At 43.2% G+C, this 22,679-nt stretch overlaps 1 protein-coding gene across 5 annotated transcripts in view; it reads right to left on the bottom strand.

Moving 5' to 3' along the window:
* Positions 1-16,672: 16,672 nt before the first annotated feature.
* The window catches only part of LOC116303757 (rho family-interacting cell polarization regulator 2), a 29,229-nt gene continuing 23,222 nt past the window's right edge, over positions 16,673-22,679 (bottom strand). For all 5 annotated transcript variants that reach the window (XM_031713351.2, XM_089039794.1, XM_031713352.2 and 2 more), the window contains 3 exons: positions 21,674-21,757; positions 21,265-21,355; positions 16,673-19,541 (listed from right to left, as the gene is read on the bottom strand). In XM_031713351.2, coding sequence (XP_031569211.1) covers positions 19,471-19,541; positions 21,265-21,355; positions 21,674-21,757 — 246 coding nt within the window. In that variant the 3' untranslated portion in view covers positions 16,673-19,470. The remainder of the gene's footprint in view (positions 19,542-21,264; positions 21,356-21,673; positions 21,758-22,679) is intronic.

Genomic DNA, 22,679 nt, shown 5'->3' with positions numbered 1-22,679 from the left:
AAAGTCTACGGAAAACGCTGAAAAAATTAAAACTAGGGAAATATTACAAAGCTATTCCCTATCTTTTGTCTGAAATTACCGGTAAGTCTATTCCCGAGGTTTCTGATATGACAAAAGCCGAGTGGATGTTTTGTCGGCTGGATAAGGATATTCCTTATTATCCTGACGTAATTTACGAAATATTTTACAAAATAGACCCCAACCACCCCCTGTTAGGATGGATTCCGAGGCGACAATAACATATTACGCGTAATTCGTACGATGAATTTATATTACGCGTAATTTCTAGACTGACGTTCGATATGTAAATAGAATCCCGTCACGCTCTTTTCGAAGCAGATGTTTACTGAGCAAGCTTTCTTTGAAGCTCTTCTTTCGCTTCTTGGTAGATCTTTTTGCGAGATTCCTCGGAAAGATCTTTTACGACTGTTTTTTTATTCCTTATGTCCGTCTTTAGTTTCTCGTATTTGTCTTCTTCGGCTAAGATAAGCGAGAATTCTACGTCGTCTATCTTTCTGTCACGCAAAGCCTTTGAGACAAGGTCGGTAATAGTATTTACTTTAGCCCTAGACAGAGCTATTGTCGTGTCATGCTTGGATATTTTCGTGGATAGCTTTTTCATAATACCCGTAGCAACAGCCGAGATAATACCACAGGCTGCCCCAACGCCGGCCAAAGGAACTCCAACGATTATTCCCGGTCCAGTAAGCGAAGTAGCAACGCCGGAGCCCGTTAACACAACAGATATGGATCCTGAAGTTATCGCAATCTTATGTAGCGTACTCCGGGCTCTGACGTACTTTTTTCTAACTTTTTCATAGTGTTTTGTCTGCCCTTCCAAGTAAGCCAGGATTAGATTTGCTTTATTCAGACGAAAGTTTTCAGCGTTTAATTCGTTAGGCGTAGTATAGGGAACATCTGGGTACAACTTAGGTGCTGATGGTATAACATCCATTATATATACTAATGTACGACGCTTTTGGGAATGATATACAGGAGCAGCCGCATCATGACAACCGGGATTACTGGAATTGGAGAGCATTTAGGAAGATGTTTCCGCATGCCGACCCTAGTAAGTTCGAAAGAAGACCCGATGGGATTTACTTCAACGGCTCCAGAATGTACAGCAATGAGGATTTGAAACCTACGCTGGTCGATCAGATAGACTCTCAACTGAAGAATTCTGGTTATATCGAACATAAGCCCGTGCAAGGTTGGTCAAAGGAATTATTGCTGGGTACCAGTACTTATCCGATACCTGCAGTTTCATTTGATAAACACCCAAGCTTGGACCTAACGCTGAACATGCGGATTTCTAACAAGCATTCCTTTCCGTTAAAGGTGCGAGATATCTTCAAAAACGTGCCCATTATTCATACCACCGCTAAGGAATCTCATGAATGGTTAAGTGGTCCTAACATGCGTTATTGGCCGCAGCAACTAAACTTTGCAGTTTGGTGTGCCACTAGCGGCTGTGGTGTAAGTGCAAACTTAATGAAGAATTCAATATTTATGTTTCATTTTCACTTTACGGTTAGAAGAATACTGCATGAGATGGGCGTTACTGCATTACCAGGAGATGCCACGTTTTACCCAAGAGATAATAAATACAGCGTGCCGGCTTATGACAGACTTTGTAAGGAGTTTGACGTTGTAGGGAAGGATTTCCGATGCACTGCCGGCGCTAACAATGGTCTGGGGCATATTTGGGCTTATTGGGGGATTGGTGGACATGTGCTAAGCGATAAGGAAGTTCATGCGTTGAATCTACGATGGAACACTGGGTATCACAAAGAAACTCACGACAGTAGCACCTTCTTTGAACCAAACGCTAAGACCACTAAGGAAGTTAGAGACGGACCTTTGTTCAAAGACGAGGGCGGTAAGTATGCAGGGGCTAATCCACTGATTATCAAAATTACCAACGACGAGCAAACAAAGCAATATCTTAATTTCATACCCCCAGAAGGTAAAGGACTAACCAAAGCCGGCCTTGCCCGTTTAAACCGCAGCATAGAAGCTTACGTGTATTCTATCCTTGGAGCTCAGGTAAACACCCGATCCAGCATAATCGGAAATACTGGCGCCGCAGAAGAAACGCGAGCCGAAGCCTTGATCTTATTTGAAAGTTCAATCTTGGAGGGCGACATTAGCAAGGGCGTACAGCGTTACCAACTAGCTATACAAAATTCTAAGGCGAGGTTGGACTATGCAGTAGCCCCGGGTTGTTGGTTAATGCCTAGTAATTTATCTATAAATACTGGTTCTGTAGTAGGATACAACAACAAACTTCAACGAGCTACTAAGGATATGAAGTTTGGGGTGAACGACGTGAACTCTGACACTCTTAGGAACATCCCCCATTTCGTGGAGAAGTCAAAAAAATCGCATGAAACGAAGCTACCCGTAGTTAAGAAACCATCAAAGAAGGCCCTGCCTGCGATACCTGAGGAATATGACCATAACTTACTAAAGGTCGGCTTAACCGCTGCAAGCATTGGTCTGAGCTATTATATATGGCGATGAACAACCCCTACGTAGCTGGAGTAGATTGTGTTTATACGACTTACACAGGCGAGAAAAAATACACCCAGGCATCTTGGGTTGATGTCACGGGCATGTCCGTGAATTTGAACTACTCAGGAAAGAAATTGATATTATGCAGCATTTCTTTGGGGGCCGTTAGCAGTGCGAATGTAGGATTTCGTTTCTGTGACGACAATGGAGTATTACAGCCCATGCGCGCGAAGACAAACAACAGGGAGCCTACGCATTTCTCAGTAGAGCCGCCAACGAATAGCTCTGAGAATCTTTCCGTTTGGACTTTCCACATGGTTGCTGATTGCCACGGGAAGGTAAAGCTGCAGATAAGAGTAGATGACACCGGGAGTGTTTGCATAAATAGCATAGAAAATCAAAGGAATACTGTCTATAACCACATGACCATCAGCACTTTGACGGTAATGAGCCTTTAAATATATGAATCCATACGCGAGGGAAACGCGCTATACCCACCGCTTAGATGAAGAGGGATATGACAACGGCGCCTGGCATGACGTTGGACTGTGGGTTGAGGTTGGGGGCACTGCATTGGTCATTTGCACTATTAGCATTAATGCAAATACGCATGCGAATGTGGGGTTTAGGCTTATCGATGAGAATAATAAGCCCCTGCTTCCTTATCGAACTTCAACGAACACCAGGAAAGTTACCCATTTTTCGATGGAGCCCTACACTAGGTCCGCTGAAGACCTAACGCCAGTAACTTTTCATATGCTAGCCAATTGTAAATATGCTAAGTTGCAAGTCACTTCTGATGACGGCAAGTTTGGGATAAATCGCATAGGTCGCAGGCCTGCTAATGCAGCCTGGAGTCATAAGCCCATTTCTACCATGAGTGTGTTGCCGTTGGCCCCAAATTACCAGGGTGGTGCTAATACTGTCTTTCATTATCCTCAAAGCAGGGCACCGCCCGATGAGAAGGATAAGATCAAGCCTTCATCTTCTTCAGGAGGACCACCCCAATAGCTACAACTAATATCCAAATGTTATTCCCCACGAACTTCAACAGTTCGCCGCCGGCCCTAAGTGCCAGACTAAGAACACTACCAAGCAGCCCAGGAATGCCGGCTGCCATCTTTTTCCCTAAGTCCGTCAGCCCATTGCCTAATTTTTTTACGCCCGCGCCTGTATCCTTAAGCGCGGATAGGATAACTCCTACTACGCTTGAAATAGCGACCGCGAATGCCAGCGGAACGCCATACTTCAAAAGGGCTCTTTTTACCTTTTCCTTGGTGGTAAGGCCCAACTCCCTTTCCAGGTTGTCCTTTTGCGCTTGTAATTCCGCGACTCTTTCCTGAAGGGCTTCTAATTCCCTTTGAGCTGCTTCCCTTTCCTCTTCGGGACGAGTTTGGTCATTGATTATTTCCTGCTGCCGCTCTATTTGCCCCCCCAGGTCTTCGAGGGCCTGATCTCTTTGCCGGATTTGTTCTTCCTTAGTGTTAATTTCGGCAACCAACTGCCGCCGTTCCTCTAAAGAGCCGGTTATGGTGATATGCAAGTTTTTAGCTTCTTCCTTGCTCATATCCAGGTCTTTTAGAGCAAGATTGAAGGCGTGTCGGGCTTGGTCTCTCTCGTCTAAAGCCGTTTCAGCTTCTCGCTTGAATTGCAGTATGACTTCGTTCTTGCCCTTGATTTCTTTCTTTTGAGCATCGGTTAGCTGCCGTATTTGTCTTTCGTACTTTGCTTCCTTTTCTTTCAACGTTTCTTGTAGTTTCTTGGCGTGTTTTTCTAGTGCGACCCGTTCATTCAGGGCTCCCAACCTTTCTAACGCACTTCTGGTAGCTAGTTGAAAGCCTCTTAATCTTGCCACGTTAACCATGACCGAGCCATTTTCGTCGAAGAGGATTTGTGGTTTGGTCCAGCGGTTTTTGTCGGGATATCTCATGTCTTGGACGCTTATGAGGACTTTGTTTCCGCGTTCTGTGAGCCTTACGTCGTCGGCCTCGAAGTGGGAATAGCGCTGCGTTAGCTCTTGCGTTGCCCACTCTACGGTTTCCCGCGCGGTTGCTCCCTGCTCACCCATGTTTCGAAGTTCTATGTACTCGGGGGCAGACTTACCCGGGTTCTTTTCGTGCCACATGCGATTCAAGGAGGTCTTGAAGCTTTTCCACCTACTGCCGTACGTGTTTTCTAGAGCCATGTCGTAGATTAGGGGGTCGGTTTCCGCGCCTTTAGTCCATGCGTCGTATTCTTCGTCGTTAATGTCGACTTGACCTTCTTCGGTGGTGGGGTCAAAATCCGTTCCTTCTACTTCCATTATATATGATAAGCTCAAAGTTAAACCCCAACGTATTACCTAAGCAGGTTGGCGGACTGAAAGCAGAACGCACCTTTCACCGTGTCACCTTTACCCCCAGCAGCGCTAAGCCAGGGGAAACCCTGTACGTAGGCGTGCCCCGCCTAACGGATAACCTAGTCTTAGTTCCTGGCACCCTGGCGCTAAGGTTTGACCTAGCAATACAACCAAGCACTGCGGACGCGCGTCACGTTGTCAACGACCTTGGCCGCAACATTGTCTCAAAGATGCGGGTGAAGTTCGCAGGGGAATCCCTCTTGAACTTAAATAGGTACGATCTGTATACCACGTACAAAGACTTATGGTTGACTGCATTTGACCGCGCGCAAAGGATAGAGCAGGGAATCGCCAGTGATGCCATACGCAAGGTAAGAAGCGCAACCTCTGGCGCCTCAGGAGAAGACGAAATAAAGACAGCTTATGGCACTAAATATGTCGTTCCATTAGATTTCGAAGTTATCACGAACCACGGTGCATACTACCCAAGGCAGCTAAGCGAGCTGCAGTTCGAAGTAACCCTAGCAGACACTACGAACATCCTACAGGGAAAGGACGTAAGTTCCTCAGCCGTCCACCCATACTCCGTTACTAACTTAGAGCTGCAGTATGAAACGGTATACAGCGAAGACTTAGCCCGTAGCGCCGGTATGGAATACAGCTCCGGGAAGGCTTTCCTTTACGACCACGTCGTGATGTACAAGACGTTCAGCTTTACAAATAACGTCGAAGAGGTCATCAACCAAAGCATTAACCTTCCCAGGCGCAGCCTCACAGGGATAATGTTGCTGTTTGCAAAGACATACACGGCAGGATTGCGTGACTCCGAGGCGTTCTTTAATCCTAACATTACCAACGTAGGTGTTAGCATCAACGGAGTGCCTAATAAGGTTTACTCACAAGGGATAAAGCCCGCGGATATGTACCGGGAAGTCGCACGTAAGTTTGGCGACCAAATTGACCCAAAGAAATTCTTTAAGGATAAGTACGCGCTGTGGATCGACATGCGCACGACGAACGACGAAGACCTACATGGACAGGGATTGCGGCTGGTAAATACCCAGGACGGCATTACGTTGGAGATCAAGCGCACCAAAGACGCCAGCGACGCTACTAAGATCAACGCATATATCTTCGTAGTCTCAGACGCGCAACTGAGTGTAGAAATGAATCAGCTAAAAAGCGTTGCGTATTGATTCGCGTTCCTTGAGCCAAGCGAAAGGATAAAAAATATTCCTTAGGTATAATATGCTTCGCGTATTCGAAAACAACGAAACCAAACTGCAATGCATAGTGCAAGGCGATAAACTTTACTTCAAAGCGAAGGAGGTGGCGGCGGCGTTGGGTTACGTAAATTCCAGAAAAGCGGCGTCTGATCACGTATCAGAGGAAAACAGGGTAACTTTGAAGTCTTTAAAGGGTGTAACTCAGCGTGACACCCTTAACGCACAACCCAATGCCGTGTATTTGACGGAGGAAGGTCTTTACGAATTGATATTCGGATCTGAAAAGGCTGAAGCAAAAAAGTTCAGGAAATGGGTGTTGGGTGACGTTCTACCCACGCTAAGGAAGACAGGTAAATACGATATGGAGAAGCGATTCAATGGTTCAAATCCAATGGCATTTAAGATAGAAACGGAGGCAGACATACACGATAGAACCGTACACAGGGTGCGTAGGTTCTACTCGCACGTAATCATAGTTCCAGGTCTTGGAGAACTGCAGGACACCGCAAGTAAGCGCATTAAAAGCTGGCGGAAAGGCTACCAGGCAGGCCAACCCGATCTGCTGATCCTTAACAACCATAATAAATACAATGGATTATGCATAGAATTGAAGACACCCAAAGGCACCGGCGTATTGTCCGAGAAACAAAGGGTAATGTTGGAACGATATGAAGAAAATGGATATTTAACCATCGTAAGCAATGATTATGATCTACTTTGCAGGGAAATAGACGAATATGTTGCCGGTATTCGCATTCCTTGCCCTTGGTGCATTAAGGCATTCAAAGGTCAAGACACTTTAAGCACGCACCTTAAAATATTTCATAGGTATAATGATTCTTAAACAAACATACTGGCGAGATCTGCTGCAAGGCGTTTCATACCGAATAAAAAACTACGTCGCATTCGAAGACATCGACCGTTTGAGGTTGGTCTTAGAACGCGACGGTCAGGAATACAGCCTTTGGGCGCCTGACTGTGTGAGATACATACTGCAGGGTGAAGAATATACACACCTACGCAGTCATGGTAAGGTAAACGGCCGATGGAAGTTTGACATCGAACGTCGAGCGGAGGATAATCCGTTGTGCGACTAATCCTCTTCATGGGCGGATAAGTAGTCATCTGCTGTGTCTGCCCTCATTTTTTCCGCCATTTCATACGCTGATAAGGTAATAGTCACGCCTCCTAGGAACGCTGCGATGTAAGGTAACATTATACCTTAAGTAGATTCCACTCTTTTCTTACCAACAGATAATGATCTAAGGGCTTAGGGCCATCGTAAAGGCAGCACCAAATATGTTGGCCGCTACGTATACAGCCACATCGGTCGCAGATGCCATCCCAGTGTTCCCTATTCTCCCACCTTACACCCTCATAGTCGTCGAAGCATACGAAGTCTTCGTCGATCTCCTTCTTACGTCGCGTGAGCACCCGGCCGGTTTCAAGGGGGCAACATCGCTCTGCTAAATCGCCGTGGGTCTCGCAGACCACATCTGTGAGGTCATAGCGACGGCAGCGGTACTTATGCCAGTTTTCTTCGAAGAGGGGTTCATCGCATCGGCGGCAATGACCTTTAAGGCAGACTCTATGCTCGCGGTGATATCGTAGGGCCTGTACTGTGGACAGTTCCTTACCGCAGTCACCGCAAACAGTGCTGATGGTCTTCTGACAGACTTTCTTGGAAAGATGGTATTGCAGTCGCTGCTTGCTACTAAAAGCTCTATCACATTGCACGCACTTCATTATATATACCTTATTTTTTATTGTTAAATTGTTAAACCCTGTAAGAGGGTTTTAGGATAGGGTCTATTATTTCTTGTTATTTTGTTAAGCCCCGTAAGAGGGTTTTAGGATAGGGTCTATTATTTCTTGTTATTTTGTTAAGCCCCGTAAGAGGGTTTTAGGATAGGGTCTATTATTTCTTGTTATTTTGTTAAGCCCCGTAAGAGGGTTTTAGGATAGGGTCTATTATTTCTTGTTATTTTGTTAAGCCCCCATTAAAAGATGAGGTATCATTCTTTCTCATCGTTGAAACCAGCAAAAAGATAATCATGTTAACCATTCTTCGATTACGATGATTTAACAAAATAACAATAAAAAATAGGTCCTTACTTGAGACCTCTTTGCAGCATTTAACAAAATAACAATAAAAAAGAAAGACCTATGCTAATTCCCCTTGCCGGGGCTTAGTAAGATCTTCTTTGCGACCTCTTACTCTTCTCGAGCGTCGTCTAAAGTCCTTTGTGCTTTAGTATCCGCGGGACACCAATGTCCAACGAAGTCTTCTTCAGAGAATACCTTATTACAGTGACGGCAGGTGTATTTTTTACACGGTTTGGGTATCGGTGTTTTGGGAGGGATTATGCAGTCAGCAGGTAGTTCGCACGTAATGCAGTCCATATATCTATGGGGGATATCGAATGAAGTCCTTAATGGACTCCTTAGCCCACGTCGCCATTGTCAAAAGCGCGCCAAACCGTTCCGCGCGCTTCAGACCACACATTTCATCGTACAATTCCTGTACGCGCTCTTTTAACCGGTCTATCTCTTCCCTTTGCATTTCTATGGTGTCTTTTATCCTTTGCGTCGGCGGTAATCCTTCTTACTGCTTCCACTGGTTCCATCTATATATGAACCCAGATCACATGCCTTGTAACGCTCTGATAGTAGGACCCACCGGCTGCGGAAAGACCCAGTTCATCGTGGAGCAGCTATTAGGACCCTTTAGATACCGCTTTGACTACATAGTGCTGCTTTGTCCCACCTACGTGAATAACCGCACCTGGGAAGGCATAGGAGTGAAAGATGACGACTTCTTCGTAGATATTTTAGACCCTAACGAGTTATCCAGTCATTTGAAGTTCTGGCACAAGCAATTCCCTAAAGATACACAGACGCTCCTCATATTGGATGACATTGCCTGTGGGGACGACGTAAAAAGGCGCACCTCCGAATTAGTGAAGCTCGCCTTTAGTGGCAGACATGACAACATTAGCGTTTGGTTGCTTTCCCAGCAGCTTACCAGCGTCTCTAAGCCCTTTAGGGAAAACATAGGCTCTCTCGTAGTATTTTATACTCCGAGCAAGTCTGACCTGGAAACCATTTTAAGCGACTACGGCGGTGAGATATCCAAGGAACAGTTACACGAATACATGCGGCATTTAAAAACGCACCAACATTCCAAGATGATCTTCTCTTTGAGGTTTCCGTATTCCATTAACATATATGGATATTGAGCAGCTCTTAGATGAAGTCCCCACACAGTTAGATGAAAGTAACCTCAAGGAACAACTTAACATCCTTGTGTCTTCGGGGAAGTGTAAAGAAATGATAGGCAGGGAACTTACCCATGAGCAGGTTAATAAGCTGTCGGAAGAGGAAGTCAAGAAGTTCCATAAGAGGTATGAGGCTGCCCTTGCAAGTAAGACCACGGACGCCGTAGCAGATTCCGCTATCCGACTTGCGACTAAATTGCTTGGACTTGCACTGCCCATAGACGACGTGGAGCAACTACAGAAGGACATAAGAGATGACTATGTCATATCCCAAGAACTTAAGATAACCTGTGGGTGGTTGTCTTTGAAGTGCGGTAAGTTAATGGCAGTCGCCTCTGCGGCTTTGCACGTAGCTCAGCATGTCGACTTGAAGGAGGTACTAGGTTCCTTAGGAACATCTTGGAAGGACTTCAAGAAGGACAGAGAAGTCGAAAAGGTCTTCCAGGCGGCACTTGCTGAGGTACCTGATCAAGCCGCCTCAAGTACCTAGTCAAGTCGTTGTCAAGTCACCTCAAGTACTTAGTCAAGTCGTCCTTAAGTCATTCTCAAGTACTTAGTCAAGTACTTAGTCAAGTCGTCCTTAAGTCATTCTCAAGTACTTAGTCAAGTCGTTGTCAAGTCATTGCCAAGGCATTGTCAAGTCGTCATCAAGTTACTTGTCAAGTCCTTCAAGTCCCTTAATATAAGATGAGTGACACCGAAGAACAACCACCCGTAGAAGATACCAAGATTACCAAGGCTAAATCTCCGGGCAGAGTCGCTGCCGGAAAGAAGCTCGCGGAGATGAATAAAAAGAACAAAGCAAAGAAGGAGGAAAAGGTGGAGGAAAGAGAAGAGGAATCCTTTATCAATCCTGGGTACGTCATTGGCGCGATAGGAATTGCTATAGCAGCAGGCAGCCTCTACTTACAATGGCGGGCTACGAAGCCAGAAGTAAAGTGGGAGGCCCCAACATATCGCGCACCTGTGGAGGTTAGAAAAAGCAAAATCCCTGAAATGGAGTAATAACCTTCTCGCTTTGTAATATAATGTCGACCGCGTTGTTGAAAACTGTTGAAGAGGCAGCTATCATTACTTCTATTGTTGCGGGTATTGGTTGGGTAGGTAAGAAAGTGCTCAAAGAAGACTTTACTGAAGACCCAAGCAAGAGCTTCGCTAATTTTGCTAAGATGACCGCTGCCGTAGGCGGGGCTATCATGGTAAAGGATTACCTACGGAAGGAAAAGTACCTACCTAATGTATAATGGTTAGCTTAGTCGCAGGTGGAGTCATTGCAGCTTTAGCATTTACAGGGGCTAATTATGGTGGTCAATATTTGGATAGATTAGTTAGAGGCGACAAAAGCGGTGCCGCCGAAAGAAAGAGACACGACTTAGCGCTGGAGAAATATCAGCGGGACGTGGCAGCTTGGAATGAAAAAAGACAAGCTTACAGGGATTGGTTGGATAAGAACTACCAAGACAAGATGCAGGCAGACAAGAACTTCGAAAACACAGACTACGCCTTCAAACTTTATGCGCAAGCACACCCCGACTTTAGAATGAAAAAGCCTCAGTTCAAGAATTACTACCAGCCTTCTAAGAAACAAAAAGACAATGAGCTGGTATTTGTAGGAGTTGCAGGGCTGGCCGGAGGCGTGGCTTTGGCGTATCTAATATAATGATCGTCTTTTTGGAAAGCGACAAGAATGACTTTACCACGTATTTGAATCCTCCCATCCGCGCGGAAAGGGTTCGGTTGGTTAGTTGCTCTTTGTACAATTCTTGGTATAATTTAATTAATGGCTTTGTCGTCGTGACTTCCGGCACCAAACCAAAAATACCAGATTCCCATTACACCCCTATAACACTGGCTAAGGAGCTAGCAAAGCACGGATATACTCTTACCACAGGATTACCCCATGAAATGAAATTCAAGAAAAATAGTGGAAGCGCTAATTTAATGGGCAGTCCATTGGTAGAACTCCTAGGTCTTACTAGTACCACGATAAATAGCGGCAGTACATATGATGTGAAATGGAAAGTCGCATCCTCTTACGAAGTCTATTGCGATTTAGTCCATAGTTACAACAATGGAGAAAAGTCTTCTCTTATGTCCAAGTTTCTGCCCAAAGGTAATCCATTTGACCCAGTAGAATACACTCCCATTTCTTTAAGCTATGACTTGTCCAATTTGGTAGAAAGCATAAACATCGCCATTAAGGTGGACGGAAAGACGGTGGATTTTAACGGACGTAAGATCAATCTCGTTTTGGAATTCATATAATGGGCCGCGTAGAGGACAAACTCAAAAGGATTTACTATGGGCCTGAAGGCTATTGGAAAGGAGCGTCGGCCATCAAGAAACTCGCGACCGCGGCCAGGGTATCAGAAGAAACGGCTAAGAACTGGTTGAAAAAACAAACCCTCTGGCAGGTTTATCTTCCCGTGCCTAAGTACATTCCCAGGCCCAGCTTCACCGTAAATACCCCCAATGAAGTTCATCAGGCGGATTTGCTTTTCTTACCGCACGACAAGGTGAGAAAAAAGACCTATAGGTACGCTTTGACCGTAGTTGATGTCGCAAGCAGATATAAGGACGCCGAACCCATAACCAGCAAGGATTCTGGAGAAGTCGCAGAAGCCCTAGGTAGGATTTATAAGCGCGTCTTGAAATGGCCTAAGCTGCTGCAAGTGGATGCGGGGACAGAGTTCATGGGCGTGGTTACCAAAACCCTGAAAGACCACGACACCAAGATTAGGAGAGCTGAAGCTGAGTACCACAGGGGTCAGAGCATCGTCGAAAGATTCAATAAGACCTTGGCCGAGCGTCTCTTTGGATACCAGTATTGGAAAGAGCTGGAAGATCCCTCCAAACGCAACAGGGAATGGACTCAGAGGCTCCCCCAGGTCATCGTGGCTTTGAACAACGAGGTGGCCAGGGCTACGGGAATGAAACCCAGGGATGCCATAAAAAAGAAACACGTGGAACACAAGTCCTTCATCAGAAGTTCGAGGGCAGTCTTCCCCCAGGAAAAGAAATTAGGTAATGTCACGGTTCGATATCTCTATGAGCCGGGTGAATTAGAAGGAGGATCCAAAAGAGCTACGGATCCTAATTGGTCTTTGGAAACTTACCAGATCCGAAGCGTAATAGCTAAGAAGGGTCAGCCCATCTCGTATTATCTTCACGATGGTCCCACGCGTGGGTTCGTCAAAGAAGAACTGCTTATCGTGTGATGTCCGAATGCTATCGTATGCACTCCGTCATCACACATCCATCGCTTACCGTCAAATGCAGACAGTGACACCTTCTCCTGCGTGACGTTATGTATCTGATGACCATAGCTGCGCAGGCTGTTCATCTTATGCCGCTGTTCCTTGCGTGTTCGTAATACGTTGAGGTAGGACTCGTGCGTAATGTCCTTCTTAACCACGTATTTTTTTACGCCTTTAGCTTTCTTTTCTACGCCGTCTAACTTTAGCACGCTGTACATCTTTGGTTTCAGACCCACGTATTCCACGATGGGTTTTCCTAACATTTCGTCTTTCATCTTCCCAATTACCTTCTTATTCTTCGCAGAGTAAAGGAAGTGCTCCTTCGGGTAACCGCTGGTGTCGTACTCGTCTATGTCGGGGAGGCAGTCTTTGTAAACGTCTTCCGTTTGCACTTCTAGAATTAGGGAGTCGGTGTCTGTGTACAGGAGGCGACAGCGGTCTCCGTACTTTGGCTTAAGCTTATCGTAGTAGAACTCGTACATAAGCAGCTTCGATAGATCCAGCACCGTAAAGCCTGTGTAAACGGGCTTGTTTAGTAAGAGGTTTGCCCTTTTCATGTGAATCACGTAGAAGTTCAGCATTTCTACGTATCTAACGAAGCCTGGCTGTGACACGTATGCTTCTGCTTCCTCTTTGGTGCTGACTATTTTTACGCTTACGCGCTTGCGGATGTTCTCCATTGTCTTTCCGAACACGCTGTTGTTCATCAGTTTGAAGAGATTTTTCTCGAAGTCATTTTTCGCTGCGGTACGCTTTTGCGTGTTAAAGTCAATGTAGGGGCGCATCCAGGGTTCCTGCGTGAATTTTAGGACTCTGTGGATCTTCTCTACGCGCATTCCGTGTCGCACGTAGAACTGCAGGTTGCGGTAATGTACCACATACTTCTTCTTATCCATCAGGTTCATAGTTAGTTTCCTGTACGGTTTGTAACCAGGGCACATTTGCTTTTGCAGCGGACTTAGCTGCTTAAATGGTATCTCTATCGCTTCTGGTGCTAAGGGGAACTCATTGTGTTCGTCGTGCAGGTGCTCTGGGTACTCCAGATCCACTTCTAAGACGTAACCCTTGTCTTCCTCCTTTCCTACCTGCATGTAGAAGTCTATCGGCTTCACTGGATCCCATTCGAAGTCTCTCACAGGTAGGTACTGTGACATTGCCCAACCATAAAGGTTATTCGCATCCAGGTAGTAAATGTATGTGGTTGGTTTCTCTGGGTCGTGCTCTACTAAGGGGTTGTTTGCGCGGGCGTAACGTCGGCTGGGTCCGCATACGCCGCCACGAATACCGTCTTCCATAAACCGATACATGTCGTACTCCGTTAGGAGATCCAACTGCGCATTTGTCTTCTTTAACAAAGCACTCCAGCTGAGCCCAGGAGCCGTGTAGAAATTAGCGGGATCCAATCCGTAATATTCCATAGCCATCTTTCTGAAGCTTTGGAAAACATCTGCGAGCAGCACTACGTCAGACCTTAGGTAGATGTCGTGGTAGTCGCCCATGTTCTCACAGGAGTACTTTTCCCACACGTCTAACGCATGCTGGTACTCCTCATCCTTTATACCAGACTCGTTTAGGGTGCTGTAGAAGCGATCTTTGGGTGGTAGGGGTTCTTTGAATCGATCCCAGGAGTCCATGTATTCGTATGGGTAGACTCCTTTCCTTTCCGCGCCGTATTGACTGGAAATGGGAAAGTTGGTGTTATACTTTACGAGGTTTGCTAAGGAGTCCGCCATAAACTGCTGCGAATCTAAGAACTTTAGCTTACCCACAGTTACGGACATGTAGCGCTCTTTGTTGTTGGGTATGCATTTGACGTCGGAGCCGTCTGTTCCTTGTAGTAGCAAATGGGAGTCGTAACCGCGGAGGTTGTGAAAGAACACCGGAATCTCCATGTCTGGATTTACTTTGAAGTTTATATTGCATTTCCAATGAGCCGCTCCTCTGTATTTACCCGTGATGTGGCAGTGATCCCTAACCTTATCCACATAGAAATCCTCAACAAATGCTTTGTGGCAGTGAATGCAGTGCGTGGAGGGCTTTCCCGGCTTCTCACCTTTCTTAGCATACTTCCCGCATTTAAAATGAGCTTCTCCTAGATACTTTCCATCTTCATCCCACGCTTTCTTGGCTCGTCTTCCAAACTGAAGAAGCGTATGTTGGCAAATGTGGCATTTTTTTGCCTTGTTAAAAGCCTCCTGGTTCTCTTTGGTAAATTCCATCTTCTTTGGACGTCTTAATTGTTCTCTAATCTCTCCCTCCTCTTCTCGCAATGCTTCTAGAAACTCATTAGCTGCGTTCTTACCTCGGTAAATCACAGGAGGGTTTGCTTTACCGTCTGATCTGACTACTATGTAACCAAAGGAGCAGATCTCGTGTAATCCTACCTTATTCGTGGCGCCACGTTTCTGCTCTTCCTTAGTTATCAACGCTTCGAAGTCTGCATATATCACGTAAGGTACTTGCATCTGCTTTTGATGGTCTGCGTATGAAAGCTCTTTGTTGGTGGGCATCTGGATCCGTTGCGCCACTTCTTCGACTCCGCGGCAGATCTCATCGTGTTTCTTTAGGGTATTTAAGGATGTAAATGACAGCAAGCAGCAGTCACAGAAGTACTTTTTGCCTTTGTGCTTAGTATGTCTGTAGAATAGTCTGCTAATGTGTTTAACCCATGAGTAGTGTCCGCCGTGGTAGAATAAATGTACGCGCTCTCCTTTACTTTTTGACAGAACTAACGGTACTATCGTCTGCTCTCTGACTCCGTAAACGTTAATTGCTAGATCGTTTATTTCCTCAAATATGGGGATGTCTATCAACTGCATGGGAAATTCCACACCATCCCACTCTAAATCATCTGTGGGATACTTACTTGTCCTACAGGGATCCTTCTCTGCTGGATACAGTGCAGACCTGATTGCCCACATAAAGCATCGATTGTCTTCATTCTTCACGTTTACAATAGCCTTCTTCCTTTCTACCCACGTTGGTAGCGGTACGTAACTCCCCCCTCGTATGGGTACGTACCTGGCTATACTTATCTCTATTCCTTCAACCTCCTCTACTGTCCAACCCGATCCTTCTTTCGTGTAGTTAGACAGCGACTCCATTATTGCTTCTAAGGCTTCACTGAGTGACCTATCCAGATTCGTGGATTCTAATATCACTAACGACTTTGATCGCAACATTGCTGTCGTCATTACCTCGTCTTTTGACAAACTTACTTCTACCATTATGCTCGCTTTCAGGGCTCCTAATTCTTCTATACCTTTTCGGAGAGTCCTTTTAACCTTCCTTTCTGACTGACGCCAAAACTGTCTAACGTCAATCTCACCGTTACCGGGTATTGACACCGTGCTGAAGTTGCTTTGGGATTCCATCTATATAATAGGAAATATTTTATACCTAATACCAAGCACTTTTTAGGTCGTCGTAGTCGTACTCACAGTCCTGACAATGCCAAAACAATTTAACCTTAGTCTCAAACTTCTTACCACATCCACAATCATAACTGCTCATACACTTCGTCTTCATTTTCAAATGCTTTTTCAAATCCGCTTCTTTCTTAAAAGTTCTCTTACATTCTTCGCACTCCATATATAGACTAACATATTTGCGCTGTTGCCCCCAACCACACTTGGAGTGGGGATTGTCCATAGGTGGATTTTTGGCGCGGGTCTTGCCCGTGTTGAGATTGCGCTGGAACCCCCATTCCCTATACTACTGTTTTCGATGTTAGTTTTAGGTAATAAGTAACATTTATTAGTCAAATCCAACTAGCAGTCTATCATCAATACTGCATTCTGATTGGATGAGCTACTAGTAGGCTATAAGTTATAGCCTATACAAGTAGCGCAAAGTACCGCCAAAATATAATAATAATAATTTAACTTCAAAACTTGTTTGAATCTAAATAATTATTCGACTAGTTAGATTTGACTAAAGCAATTAGCCCTCTTTGCCCTCATTGCCTATGAGTCAATAGCCTTAAAAGTGTTTAAATTCTAATAAGTCCTAGTGTACGCTTTAAGGGCGTTTTGTTCAAGAAAGTTTGTGTTTGGAAACGAATTATAATTGATTTATTCAATGACTAAAAATCGCTAGATATGAGTGACTTAGATCAAAGTCCAACTTCGGACTTTAGGTCCAGTTGAAACGCCGAATTTCACATACCAAATCTGAAATGATATTATAATAGCTAGATTCGGCACATGTGAAATTCGATGTTTAAACTGGTATTAGGTCTTAAACGAGCCGAAATTAATGACATGGCTTCACGCATGGCTTGTGTGAAGTCCGAAGTTTGTCTTACAATATTATTGTCTTACATTGGTCTTACAATATTATTTTCCCCTGCAAATGACGTCGCAATATTACAGTGTCTAGATATATGCGAATTGTGAAATCGCGACAAATTCATGTAATAAGGTAGTGCAAATGTAGGCCTCTTAATTATCATAACATTTCAAATTCATATAGTATTCAAATTATAGATTAGAATGAGTTTAACAAAGTCAGGAAGTTTGGGTCTGCGGTCGTTGCCAGTATTTATACAGTACTTTGATCAAACGTTGTCGTTTGATCGGCTTCATCCCTACGCGCCTAGACCGAAAAGGATAACGGGTAAATTACCCAGAACTTGCGTCATCCAAACTGCTCACCAGTTTAAATCTTCGCCGTATGCTCGAGGCATGGTTTCAGCAAATGAAATGGGATAGAAAAAAGCGAGCTCAAGACGTGTTAGATAACATGTATGCGGCAGCTAGTAACTGTGAATTAATTATCCCCATGATCCTTTGTACTGTATATACTAAACTTACGACTAGATAGTAATATTGGACTTGGATCTATGATAACAATAACGATTCTTTATCCTACTGACTTGCTAATGGTTTTAGTTGTTACTTCATGTTATACGACATTTTGTCCTTTACCAAGTATATTGGGTATTTTCAAAGAGAAAGGAGGCAGACAGACAGGTTCGTCAGAAAGATGGATTGAAAGACAGACACACAGACAGACAGTTATAGCCTTCTCAACAGCTGTTTTTAGGGGAAGGTAGTTGTCAGGCAGACAGTCAATTATTATTTTTTGGCTTGATAAATATCTACTAGAGTGATCGCAACAAACGCAGTCATTTAACAACAGAAGATGGCAGCCATATTGGTTTTACAGGAGGGAACGTGATAATAGTCCAGTTTCAAGTTCCATATTACCGCTGTGTTTCTTGATTACAGACTCATTTACTCAGGCTTAGCCTCGAATCAGTGTCTAATTACTCGCAAATACCAACGGCAAAGTAAAGAATGCACAACTTCAACAATACGAACATTTTGAAACTTGACGGACCTTGGCTGGAACACGTGAATATTCTTCCCAAAATGGAGGCTAAGCCTGAGTAAATGAGTCTATAATCAAGAAACAAAGCGGTAATTTGGAACTCGAAAAGGGTCTATTCATCCAACATGGTTTCCGTTGTATCTCTCCAAACCATAATCATTTAGAAACGAGTGAAGGACTGGGAACGAGTACATAGGAGGTATTGATAAATAATCTTATTCAAAACAAATTATTTCCATCACGAGAAAGAGCACATCAAAATTAACGGGTTTCTGCAGTTTGGCTTCGATTAGCTAAGTAACAGCTAAGTTATAAGCAATTCCAAACATCTCAAAAATTACGAAAAAATGTATGTTGACTAGGGACAAGCGTCCCCAGTAACCATACATTTCTTTGTCATTTTTGAAATGTTTGGGAGGTTGCTGCACAAAAGGTATGAACCCAAAATCTTGAAACTCCTGAAATTTACTAATTTCGACGTACTCTTTCCTTGTTATGGTGTTTATTTTTTAACTAGGTTGATTCTTAAAACTCGTTCCCAGTCCTCAACTCGTTTCTAAAGTCACCAATTATGACACCAAATTAACCTTCAATCCTCTAATATGAAAACCATTTCAAGCCAAATTACAACATAGCTACAAGAATACACAACAATCAAGTTTCAAAGCTACAGAACAATTCTCTTATAAAACCCCTTAAAAATATCCATACGCTTCTCAACAGCCTTAGAAAAATATTTTGTTACGGCGATAAAATGCTTTGAAATGGGATCCGGAAATTATTTTCCTAAATTAAATAATTATAATCTATGTAACAACATTCTAGAATATTAAAAAGATTAAACAGGTATTTTAAAAGATTAATAGCAAGGGCTATCGATAATACAATAAAAGTATAGCCGCAATACTTTGGATCAGATCCCTCTTCAACGATGAGCAGACTCGGGTTAAATTAAATTGCATCAATCAAGATCCAAAAGGCTGCGTCCCACATGGACAGCGCACATGCTGAATAAAACCTTTCTTCATCGTTGGATAAGTAATAAGTATTTCTCTACCTGTACCTGAGATGTCCCAACCGAGGTGAAGGGGATGGAAAGGGCAGCACTTTACATCCTGCTATTCTGAGAGAAAATATTGGCCAATCAGAATAGAGAACATTTTCAAAACTAAGGTGTCAATTTTCTCTTGAAATTATGGATTTCCAGGCTACCAAATGAAAAATAATGAAATTGCTAATAAGAGGTTGATGACAGTAACACAATAAATAATGAGTTTTATATTTATATTGCAATGGGGAACACATTTTTATTTTTCGTTGGTTATTTTTCACAGGCTCCATGACACCTCAGTTTGCAGTGACGTCATTTCTAAGTTACGATCTCAGATCAGCTGGATGTGAGTTTACAAGACCTTAACCTGATACAAGATGGCGTATGACTTGGTATTTTTATCCTATAGTTATTTATGATACTCTTACTGATTTGTCTGGAATACTTTAATTATATTTTTTGGATATCTTCAATACAGCAGGCCTTCCAAACCAGCATTTGATGAAAATGGCTCGCCTCTTGATGAATCCTCACTTTCTCCTGCAAAAAGTGTGAAAATCGAGATTATTAGAATTATTGACTGGATCACAGGTAGCCCAAGCTTGGTTTCTGTGGTGTCCTGTTATAAGGAAATGTATGGGGAATCATCAAAAATTTCAATAAAATCATCAAAACGTGAAATAAAGCCTCGAAATTTTACCCTATCATTGAGAAATAGCACTTCTTTCGCTCTGCGTGGTTATTTTTTGAATTTAGCCCGTTTTAAGGATTTTTTCCCCCACCAGTAAGAAATAAGAGAAGGTTGGAAACTCGGGATCCAAAAGCGAGCCATCACGAGTCTTTGAAACCTCGTACGTCTTCGAATTTTCTTTCCAGCGCCAAATTTTAGTCATGACCCTTCTCTCACATCCCTATAGAACCGAGAAAGTCGCATTAGAGATTAGTCTTCGCGTCTTTAACCCATGAAATTTGCCTGTATTCACATACTACCTTGCTTGTTCTGACCCGTACTTGGAGCTCACTGTACACCAGTTCAACGGATTTCTTTCGGCAACCGACCCGAGGTCACGCCGGAAGTCTTCGTATCGTAAATGCGGATTCGATTTGGATATAGTCTTTCTTCGAAATTATGGTGAGTGTATTTTTTAACGGCCTAAGATACAAAAGTATTTAACTTATAATTTCGAAAATTATGGTGAGTGTATTTTTTAACGGCCTAAGATACAAAAGTATTTAACTTATAATTTCGAAAATTATGGTGAGTGTATTTTTTAACGGCCTAAGATACAAAAGTATTTAACTTATAATTTCGAAGAAAGACTATATCCAAATCGAATCCGCATTTACGATACGAAGACTTCCGGCGTGACCTCGGGTCGGTTGCCGAAAGAAATCCGTTGAACTGGTGTACAGTGAGCTCCAAGTACGGGTCAGAACAAGCAAGGTAGTATGTGAATACAGGCAAATTTCATGGGTTAAAGACGCGAAGACTAATCTCTAATGCGACTTTCTCGGTTCTATAGGGATGTGAGAGAAGGGTCATGACTAAAATTTGGCGCTGGAAAGAAAATTCGAAGACGTACGAGGTTTCAAAGACTCGTGATGGCTCGCTTTTGGATCCCGAGTTTCCAACCTTCTCTTATTTCTTACTGGTGGGGGAAAAAATCCTTAAAACGGGCTAAATTCAAAAAATAACCACGCAGAGCGAAAGAAGTGCTATTTCTCAATGATAGGGTAAAATTTCGAGGCTTTATTTCACGTTTTGATGATTTTATTGAAATTTTTGATGATTCCCCATACATTTCCTTATAACAGGACACCACAGAAACCAAGCTTGGGCTTCCTGTGACTGGATTGAACATTCCTAGCGAAAATGTTTCAATAAACTAAAAACAAACAATCAACCAACAAAACAACAACAGCAACAAAAACCGACCACCTGGCCAGAACAAAAAAAAGCAGTTCTGGAAATAATGTTTCACTTGGAGGTTAAATCATTACCAACATCTTCCTTTTTGTTTTAGCGGTTTTTGTAAGCAGTTTGACCCGGAAATACGTCACAACTTAAACGCTCCAATAAAAAAATACACATTGCCACTGACATGTATTATTTTCGTTTAAGGATCGTCCAATCAACATCCACGCAAAACCATTTTAGTGCTACAGCATTCCATAAATATGTGCTTGCGCAATAAGTCAGTAATATAAGTTTCACATTTGTTCACAAATCGCAGTAGCATACTATGCTCAGATCAAAACTTACCAAACGAAGACAAGGCTTTTTTTGCTGCTATCTTTACGTTAGGTACGTCACAGCGACTTAGATAACGTAGTTGTGCTATGCAATCTTTGACCTAAAAGAACATTAGATACAAAAAATATTTGTTTAACGATAAGCTTTCCACCCTTCAGGGATTTTAGCACATGGTTCGTTAACATCGAAAGAGAAGACACGGCTCAAAAACCGCTACGCATGCGCGAGATTTTGCATGCCTCAAGCAAACAAAATGGCGGACGAGATTCGGGTCAATTGTTTAGAGGAGGTTTTAAGAAAAACTAAGGAAAAATGCTTAATTAATGAAATGTTTAGATATCACGAAGGATAAATATGATATTTTTATGCAAAAGAATAATCTGAAGTAACGGAGGGGGTAAACATTCTTTATTCTTACCTGGAGAACAGTCAAAGCCAAACAGGCCCCTTCTCTTAATCGATCATCTGATTCTTCTAATGCTTCTGTTGCCAGGGTGACCGCCTATAATAAATGATCAGTATTCAGTATATAACGTTAAGTGACTAACACAGGTAGCCCATACATACATTTTATAGAACAGAATAAGTATAAAGCTGCCGATACACGCTGCAATTTATTCTCGCGCTGGCAATGCAATTTCAATTTTTCCGTTGCATTGCCAGCGCGAGACACAATTTCAGCGTGTATCATGCCCCGCGACTTTGACGGCAACGATATCTTGCAACGCAAAAAGTTTGAACTTTTCTCTGCAACATTTTCGGAATTGCACGCCTAACAATAGCGAAAACTGGAAATTGCAGCGTTTATCACCCATGTTTACTCGCAATGCAATAATCCTATTCAGACTAGCCAATCAGGATTTAATATTGATTAAGTTTATTTCAAACCTTTTTGATAATTTGACAAAAATGTCAAATTGCGTCGACAGCGCGAGAAAAAATTGCAGTGTGTATCAGCAGCTTAACCCAGTGATGTTTTTTTTAAATGGCATTTTGGTTACATGTCTGGAAAAGATCCCATAAGAGGGGTGGGGTGGGGCGGATGGGGCTACAGTAATGACATTAGTAGTCATTTACGGACTGCTTTAGGTCAGTGTGAGATCACACTCATAAAGCACAATTCCCTCTAAAGAGATTCGGGGCGAATAAATATTTGAGATATAAAGCCGTGTACTTTGGGAGAGGTGATATTTTGATCAGCAGAAAAAACTGACATTTTCGCGAATACTAAGTAGATTTATTCTAATAATTCGACAAAATTTCGTCACAAGTTTCGTGCAGCAGTGGGGCGAGTGAAACGCCTAAAAGTTTGGAGTATTAAACTCAGCTAAAAAAAATCGTGAAAGTAGCGGGCTTGTTTTTCTACCCTGTCACTAAGATTAATACTACTCTTTTATTAGCCATTAAGATGTTTAGATAAAAAC

Source organism: Actinia tenebrosa, unplaced genomic scaffold (assembly GCF_029948245.1).
Source record: "Actinia tenebrosa isolate PJP-AT-01 unplaced genomic scaffold, QUT_ActTen_1.0 PGA_scaffold7__59_contigs__length_16204524, whole genome shotgun sequence".
NCBI classification, from domain to species: Eukaryota; Metazoa; Cnidaria; class Anthozoa; order Actiniaria; family Actiniidae; genus Actinia; species Actinia tenebrosa.
The sequence above is the reverse complement of the archived record's forward strand: the minus strand, read 5'-3'. Positions and strand labels throughout refer to the sequence as shown.